Source organism: Rhynchophorus ferrugineus, unplaced genomic scaffold, assembly GCF_030347505.1.
Source record: "Rhynchophorus ferrugineus isolate W39M unplaced genomic scaffold, kcgeb_rfMv2 rfM1, whole genome shotgun sequence".
Taxonomy (NCBI): Eukaryota; Metazoa; Arthropoda; class Insecta; order Coleoptera; family Curculionidae; genus Rhynchophorus; species Rhynchophorus ferrugineus.
In genome coordinates, this window is record NW_027472580.1 from 8,239,111 (window position 1) to 8,248,948 (window position 9,838).

At 32.4% G+C, this 9,838-nt stretch overlaps 1 protein-coding gene across 1 annotated transcript in view; it reads left to right on the forward strand.

The window, feature by feature from the left end:
• Cdk5alpha (Cdk5 activator-like protein) overlaps window positions 1-9,633 on the forward strand; it is a 44,857-nt gene extending 35,224 nt beyond the window's left edge. The window contains exons 2-4 of the mRNA XM_076415465.1: window positions 2,844-2,982; window positions 3,218-3,343; window positions 9,367-9,633. Coding sequence (XP_076271580.1) covers window positions 2,844-2,982; window positions 3,218-3,343; window positions 9,367-9,500 — 399 coding nt within the window. The 3' untranslated portion in view covers window positions 9,501-9,633. The remainder of the gene's footprint in view (window positions 1-2,843; window positions 2,983-3,217; window positions 3,344-9,366) is intronic.
• The last annotated feature ends 205 nt before the right edge of the window (window positions 9,634-9,838 follow it).

Sequence of the window (9,838 nt, forward strand, 5' to 3'; positions counted from 1 at the left end):
AATGTATATATTATTCATTGTTATAATTATTACAAACAGAAATAGAATACGAAAAATTATCCAGAAACCAGAACAATTATTTAAAATTATTATATGCCAGAATGTAACAGTTTTCAGGAACAAAAAAACCCAGAATAGAAAGTAAATAATCTACTTGGATAATATTCTTTTTGATAGCTTTTACATGGTAACAGAGTTGGAGCTTATTCATATTTAATTAATAAAGGTTGAATTATTTAAGTACTTTTTTGAGTAAAAATAGAAATAAAAAATATTAATTAAATATTCAAAAAGAAGTTACGTAGCTAATTAGTATGTAAATATAGTTTCATTTAATGTTGTACTTTAATCAAAATATATAAATTTTTTAAAATGTATGCCCAATAAGCTAACTAAAGCTAGCAACTACAACACTAAATACACATCTCAACAAAATTTTTTTTCAAAAATCAAGTCTCAAATGAATAGAACAAATCCACTAAACCACTACTCTCTCCTTTGTCGATCAAGTAAGCTACCTAATCCCAATTAACAGGCATGCCATTAGTCTCTGATTTCGTAAATGTGTTCGCTGCACAGTTCATAAAAGGAATTACATCAACAATAGCTTAATTTGATCTGATACCGTAATATAATGTTGACCAATTTGCAACAGTATGTTAGTTAACAATGAAGAAAGGAAGGAAAGAAACTTGTATCCAAGTTTTATTCGTTCGAGTTACCCGAGGGCGCGCAAAGCGGATATGTTTATTACAGGGGTAAATTAAAACATAACATCTAATACAATATTTTATGTAAATACTAGTTAATATTTACACGAAACATTTTCAAAATGCATCAATAACCAATATATAATTTTACAATTAATAAGCTATATTATTATTGTACTTTGTTGTTTTAAATATTATAAAATAGAAATTTGTTTAATCAAAATACACTTAAAAATACAATATTTGAATTTAATGAATATAATAAATGCATGTTATAATTTTAATCACTAAACCTCCTTTTCTTCTTTATACATTTTTATAGGGACTTAGGTGGGCACTACCCATATTATATGTAGCATCTAAATTATTTTCAGTTTTGCCCTTTGCTCTTAACTCTATTTTTTTATCATTCACGAGAACAAGCAATACCTAATTATTATTTTCATTGCTATATTTCCGTTAGTTTATATGTTGTACACTATTAGTGTACGTAATGAGAGTATGTAGTATGTAATGAGAATGACGATTCTCATTACATTTGGTTTTGTACAATCCTTTACAAAAAAAATATTCCAGAAATAGCTTCTCACGCAAAGGATTTAAAATAGGTTCCCGGTACCGTTAAATAACATTTAAATTACATAACATAGTAATAGATTTATAAAAGTATATATATTAATTCTTGCCTGCAGTATTATCTGTATTTGCGATAGTACTCAGTCCTTTTGGAGTTGCACTCACAGATTTGTCTATCTCAAACGCATCTGCGGAGAAAATTTTCAGTTTTTAATTTTCTCAATCTATTTTCTTTGAAAAAAGAAAGATATTTGTACTTACTTCCAACTTTTTTTAAATATTCTAAAGGCTGCTGAGCAACTGCTTATTCTAATATTTAACTTGTAACTATATTTTATTTTCTAATATGTTAAGGGACATTATCTGTAAATATGCACATATATATTCTAATTCAATTATTGATACAAAGGCTGACTATTAAAATTAATAATTGCATCTTGGTTAAGCAATGATATTTTACATTTGGGTCCATAATCACCTGATCGATCTGAAATGCAAAAAATAAACTTTCCTATTTTAGGTCATAAGAGATTTTCTGAAATTTACCATTATTTCGTTTAAAAACCGTTTCAGTGCTAGAGCAGAATGCTTTAGAAAATAATTAATTTTATTTGAACCATAACATTCTGAAAAATAATTGTATAATTATATAATTGTCGGTCAGTATTTGATCATGTTTTGTTACCGCTACCTTGCCTCTGGCTTATTTGAAATATGGAAAAATCTTTATAATTGGCCATTGGTTAGAAAAGAAGGTGATTGGCAATTACAGTATGCTTTCAAAGTTAGCGTGGCATACATGTATACTTAAATAGGGCAAACCGAGGGGATCTAATTCATTCACTAAATTCACAATTCATAATTGAGGGTCAAGAAGTCTAGATAGAAAAACCCTAATTAAAGATCACTTTGATTCGCCTAATTGTAATTAGTGCAAATAGAGCAAGTAGCATAAACTAAAGTGTTTAATTAATTCGTAAGAAAGTCTAGCACAAATCATTAGCTGTAAGCAACCAGGGTAGAAAGCGAATCAACAACAATAAAGCCGGCTTGGTGGCGCAGTAGTAAAGGCGACAGAACGGTCCTCCTACTGTTGCGATAGTCGCTGGTTCGATTCCTGCTAGGGCATGGTCGTAAAATCAATGTTTGTGATTGTCCTAGGCAAGAGTGTAAAATCCAACAAGGAAAATTATCCAAGTCACGCCAGTAAGCATGCTGGGTAAGACCGGGTGTCTTCTGGGATGACTTCTAAAGTTGGTCATTCGCCAGTCGGTAGGTTTAATGCCGAGGACCGTGGTTCGGAGCCCACAATTAAGCTGCAGGTCCAGTCGCTAAAAAACCCATGAGGTTCATATGACTAAAAACAATATAATATTTTAACAACAATAAATAAATAAAAGAGCTGCAGTTGGACAGTTTGTTACGAAAGTTATCAAAGTTCCCAACGACGATGAGAGAATTAGTTTTTTATTAACAGTTAGATCATATTTGACATATATAACTATCAAAGCATTATATGCCATATGTAACATTTCTCAATATTTTTTCTATTTTCAGGATGTGGCCTTCATTAATCCAGCCAATGTTGTGTTCGTGTACATGTTAGTACGTGAACTAGTTGAAGAGGATATCGAATGCGAGCACGACCTGCAAGCGGTTGTTCTCACATGTTTATACTTATCATATTCATACATGGGTAAGTCCTACGTATGCAAATAAACTGATCTAATTCATAAAATTAACCTATTTTTATTCATCGATCCTTTTCTTTATGTATTTCTTATTCTTTACGTATTATACGATAAAACTTCAGGATAAGTTTTTACTTGAATATCTCATAAAATACGGATTTCATAAATCAACGTCGCGCTTTTGATAGGTTATACAATTTTACTATTGTTAAAGTATCATAACCCTTTTTGGTATTTTAGGTAATGAAATTTCTTATCCATTGAAGCCATTCCTGGTGGAAGATTCGAAGGAAATGTTTTGGGATCGCTGTTTAGACATCGTTAATCGACTCTCTTCCAATATGCTTCGCATCAATGCTGAACCAGGTAAACATTTTAGTTTACGTTTTATTCGACGAAGTTATGGTGTTTATTTTATGGTTTATTTATTTATAATGTCAGTTGCTTCGATAATGTCTTATTATTTTGTTTGCGAAGGGAAATAAAGTAATTAAAGCATAGTAAGGTTGCTAAGTAATGAGATAAATTATCGGTAGGGAAACATTGTTTCAATAGCTTCACATTAAGTAGCATTAATATTTTTGTACAAATTTAACGATCGAAGAGAGTACCGCCAACATGGAAGAAATTAAGGTTTGCTATGAAGGCTTTGTTCATAAACTACAAAAAATGTTACCAAAACAAAAGACCGAAGTACTAAAATCGTACATTACAACCAGAATGTTTAAAGTTAAACAAGAAGAAGCTTACTCTACAATAAATGAAGCTAAAGCAGGCGTTCACAAGGAAGTGTACTGGGGCCAAGACTTATCTACTCTACACTTATGATATATCACAAATGGAGAATGTTACGATGGCTACATTTGCTGATGATAGTGCGATTATAGCTGTCGGAAACAATAATGAAGAAGCCAAGTGACAATATAAATAATTGGACACAAGCTTGGAAAATAAAAATTAACGAAAATAAATCTGTGCATGTAGAGTTCACCTACAATCAGACCATACAAGCACCAATAACTTTAACTACCATGATTCCATATAGCAACAACAAGAAGAAAAGAAAAGAACTGGAATTGAAATATAGAAAAATGTACTGGCTAATTGGAATAAAATCACAATTATCAGTACATAATGAATTGCTATTATATAAGCAAATACTAAAACCTATATGGACATACAGAGTTCAATTATGGGGATGTTCTGCAAAGAGTAACATAAACAAAACACAAAGTCCTGAAAAGTATTGTGGGCGCACTCAAATACTACCGAACTGACTACCTACATCGAGACCTTCAGATACCCACAGACAATCAGGAAATCAAGAGAATTGCAAGGGGACATGAGGAATGCTGGAGCAAAGATACAACCTGAGAAAATAAGGGATGACTAAGGCCGAATTTCTTTTGTGTAGATAAGATTTTCACACTCACGCACATATCAGTTTATGGAGAAACGTCCTAGATGAGGAAAGCTTGCAATTGTTGTTTTAATTGATTTTCACTGCGCCTTTGACTGTATGCTCTGGCTTTGACTTTTTCACAGCTTTGGGAGTTGAACATTTTCCTCGAAAAGTCATTAAACCCCTTCAGGAATCTTCAGGATAGTTTCATTAGCTGCATGCGAATTTGAAATGATTTGTCAAAATCACCTAACATCCAGTGCCGGTGTTCACCAAGAAGATGTCGTGCCTCCACTACTGTTCAGTATAAGACCTGAGAATTATATTCCCGAGAAGATATTCCTTTGCGTTCACAGTTAGGGCTAATCGATGTTGGCAAAATTCGAACTGCAATTCTTCCGCTCAAATTTTAAAAAGATAGGTTAATAGAGGTTTTCAAGACCTTCAAAGCGATTGATTATCCAACGTCAAGTTGTCCTGTTTACTTTTTGATATTTAAAGCAATTATTATGGAATGATACGAACACAGTTAACATTTATTGAGACCTTCTGAGATGATGATGGTTTAATAGTAAACGGAAAAGTACCACGTGAAACTAGAGTAGTATCAGAAATACTGCTTTCAAATAGAGTAGCGAAGGAGGAAAAAAATCCATGAAAAAATGTTCCAAAAGAGGAGATATAGGAGACTGCAATAATTATAGAGGGATTACTATCTTGTGTACAGCCGTGAAGATACACTAAAAAATTATAAAAAATCGTCTAAAATCACTAATAGATACGTCGCTTATAGAATCGTAAAGTCAGTAAAGTCGATGGAAAAGGAAAATATATAACACTATAATTAAGATAAAAGTTTATCCCCCTCCCCAAAAAAAACCGAACACTAGCTTCAACAACAGTTGTTATTAATTTAGAAAAGGAATTTGACAGAATAAGAAAAGAAAAACTATATGATATGTTAGAATTAAAAGCAAAAAATAATGAAACTGTAAGAACAAAAAATATACAGCTTAAATAATAATTCCGTCACTACAGACATGATATCAAAAACCTTGAAAATCCGAGCAGGAAAGAGTGGAAGTCCAATCCTGTTTATAATAATAATGGTGGAAGTCCAATCCTGTTTATAATAATAATGGAAGAAATAATATAGAAATATTATATAGACAAAACATAACTACAGGATACAAAAATATGGAGAAAATACAAATGTTGGTAAGAGATTTTACAGATGATGAAATAAGTCAAAACACCTGCAGAATACCTTAAACAGATGAAATATTGATACCAATGAATAAAAAAACAAAAGTCATAGTGATGGGAGAGCCAAAAATAATAAATATACAACTTGAGATTGCAAAAATGAAACAAGCATTTAATATAAATATTTGGGAATAAAAATCGAAAGTAATGGAAGCCATAAGATGGAGATTAATGACAAAATTGGAAAAACCACGAGTTTGTACTTTGCCGTAAAGAGTAAATTCATTGATAAAGAAAATGGAATGGAATGGAAATATAGAGAGCAATTTACAGAGACATCCTACTAATTGAAGGTGGTTGCGAAACGTGGGTATTGCCAAAAAGAGATAAAAATAAAGTATCTCTGGAAATTTAATTCAAAGGAAAAGTTGACTGCTCAATATAACTAAAAATACATTTTATGTACACTTTAAATTAACATTAGCAAGTGAATTGAAAAGTACCTGACCTGACACATAGATGGCGTTACTAGAACTAAATCCATATGTTTTTTAGTTAGCCTCAAAAGATGCGTGCATAAATTTGATAGCTGTCGGATCAGTAGTTTGTGAATTATAGCATTCTGAGTGAAGCAACTTTTGTTATTGTGAAAAAATGGATAAAAAGGAATTTGATAAAATGTTGTTGTAAAACATGTTGATAATCAAGGATTGGTATGTTAAGTTTAGACGTGGTGAAATGAGCACAGAAGACGGTAAACGCAATGGACGTTGTTACCAACGAAAACATTAAAAAATCCATAAAATGATTTTGAATAACCGTAAATTGAAATTGAATGAAATGGCAGACACTCTAAAGATATCAACTGAACCTGTATATAATATCATTCACGAATATTTGGGTATGAGTTGCAAAGTGGGTGCCGCGCGAGCTCACTTTTGACCAAAAACAACGACGAGTTGATGATTCGGAGCAGTGTTCAAGGTAGTGGTAGTTCAAGTGATCAATGGTAATAAACCCGAGTTTTTGCATCGATATGTGACAATGGATTAAACATGGCTCCATCATTTCACTCCGAAGAACAATCGACAGTCATCCCAGTGGAGTGCATACGATGAACCTGCTCCAAAGCGTGGGAGGACGCAACAGTCGGCTGACAAGTTTATAGCGTCTATATTTTGGGATGCGTAAGGAATAATTTTTATTGACTACCTTGAAAAAGGAAGGACCATCAACAACGACTATTACATAGCGTTATTGAACCGTTTGAAGGACGAAATCTCCGAAAAACGACCGCACTTGAAGAAAAAGTAAGTGCTGTTTCACCAAGACAATGCACCGTGTCACAAGTTAGTGAAAACGATGAAAAAAATCCATGAATTGGGCTTGGAATTGCTTTCTCATCCACCGTATTCTCCAGATCTAGCCTCTAGCGATTATTTTCTGTTCTCAGATCTCAAAATAATGCTCGTTGGGAACACATTTTCATCGAATGAAGAGGTGATCGCCGAAATTGTGGCCTATTTTGATGCAAATAACAAATCGTACTACAAAAATGGTATCGAAAAGTTGGAGCGTCGCTATAATCAGTGTATCATCCTTGAAGGGAATTATATTGAATTAAAAAAAATTGCCATAAAAATATGTTTTACTATGGTAGGCTGGGTTTTCAATTTACTTGTTATATTTATCTTCATGTTCAGGTCGTTCTATTGAACAAGTGCATTAACAAACATGTCAATTCCGTAGAAATTTATAGGGTATAGGCCATTCCAACTGCATGCTACTGCGTATTGTAATTTGTAATTAACGTGTAATTATGTGTAAATACTAATTTCACGAACAGGTGCGTTCATAATACCCAATATGACCTCTGACCTACTTACACTAGAATCAGAATCTAAGAACTTATACTAACCTTATTTAAACAGACAGATAATTAGTTTATTATTCAGGAAAAAGGAATTATTTATTATATCTTATATTTTTTAGATTTCTCTGCTGTAAATTTTACAATAAAAAGATAGATAAATTAGATATAGAATAACAATTATGTTATCTTATATGAAATACATAACATTAAATTTATTAACTTTTTCGTAATTTTATCTTTCTTTCATTTCCTCTGATCTTTGTATAGCCCTCCTTTTGGACTTTGTCCTGGAAAACTGTGTAATATTTCCATATGTTCATATAGGTTTCAATATTCGCTTGAATAATAGTACAATGTATATAATAAAATTGGGATTCTCGTCCAATTAACTAATACATTTTCTTATATTTTAACTCCAGTTCTTTCCTTTTCCTTTTTAGAATTTCCTTCCAGCGAAGTTTCGCATCAAGATTCATTCATGATATTTACTGTTGTTGCTATATGGAGTGATGGTGAAATTAATTTAGTTTCTTTTACAATAGAGTCTGCTTCCTCTTATGTGACTATAAACACCCTGGTTGTAACGTAAGATTCTAATAACGTAATGTGGTGCTACGGTAACATTTCTGTGGCTTATGAACAGATCGGCGTCATGTCATACCTGTTATTAAATATGATTTATGTTAACATTATAGTAAATCTAATGTATATATTATCGAAGGACTTAAAACTACAATTATGTACAAAGTTATAATATTTTGAAGGTTAGGGTTGAGTTTGAATATAATTACTTTGAACACATGACCACACCACCTATTAGTTAGAGTTCTGGGCGCGTTTGCAGTTGTATCCACCTAGAGGCCTAATGCACCTAAATAACTTTAATTGTATATTACTTTACTTTTATTATTTTATGTCGGTTTAAGTAAGTTTAAGACATTTTGATATCACTCTATTGCTCTATTTAGTTACAATTTTTTTCTCTCCTGACATATTTTAACCAAATACTCATGTATATTTCGAACAATTACATACATATTTGTATAAACATAAATCTAAGAACACAAATATTTTACACTCTACAATAACATTTCCTACAGTTATCATATATTAATTATATACTCACGTTTACTTGTTGCCACTCTCATCACCCTATCTTAGAAATTCGCAGCATTGTATTATATCATATACAGAAAGTTTCAATCAAGTGAATAACTAAACTGATAATTTCCAATATATCTAACGTTTTTTCACAATTCCATCCTTTGTCAATTTCTTGGATCAAGATCAATCAAGGATCATCAACAGCAACTATCACAGCGTTTGGACCGTTTGAAAGACGAAATCGGCGAAAAACGACCGCATTTGAAAAAAAAGAAAATGCTGCTTCACCAAGACAATACACCGTGCCAAAAATCCATGAATTGGGCTTCAAATTGCTTTCTTATCCAACATATTCTCCAAATCGGCCCCCCAGCGACTATTTCCTGTTCTTAGATCTAAAAAGAATGCTCCCTGGAAAGAAATTTTCGATCGACGAAACTGAGGCCTATTTTGAAGCAAAGTAAAAATACAAATTGAAGGAAATTATGTTGAATACAAAAAACTAATTTTGCCAAAAAAATGTGTTCTATTATGGTAGGCCGGGGACTTTTCAATTGACCTGTTACTATGAACCTGGTGAATTGTTGAATGTTTGTTAATAAACCCAAACCCTTGTGCAGGTGTTAGGTTTTCTCTCTATAATCGGTTTTATTCATAAACAAAAACAGCAATTTTTCAAATATCTTATATATTACCAAAGAATTAATAGTAGTGAGATCAGTTTATAGGTTTTTATTTTTTTTTGTAATTAAAAAAAAAACGGAACAGAAACACAAAATGTCATTAACCAATTTCTTGTTTTAGGATATTTCACGGAAATATTCACCGAGCTGAAAGCTTGCGGAATCAGCACCCTGGTAACCAACAATTTAACAACGATGGGATCCCAAACCGTGCCGGTGGTGTCCTGCAACAGCGGCAGTACTCAGGCTGCTTGACGCAGAGAGCAGGCCACCGTGGTTAAACTTAGCTTAGCCGAAATACCACCAGTACCATGTGAGGTCTAGCCGAGAGGAAGAGGGTGTTCACGAGCGAAAATTTATAACGAATGGGTGTAAAGTAAAATTGCGATTTAATTAAAATATCGGAAACAAATTAATTTAAAAAAAAAACAGAGTGAAGTATACAGTCACCATTCAGGTTGAAAGAAGCTTATCCAGACACGGCTGCTGGCAAGTTCACAGAGTTTTGTCCAGCCGGTCAAAGTTTCAATTACGATGACGTATTTTAGCTTAAAAATACTAGAAACAGATATGATACAAGCCAATTGAGGTTT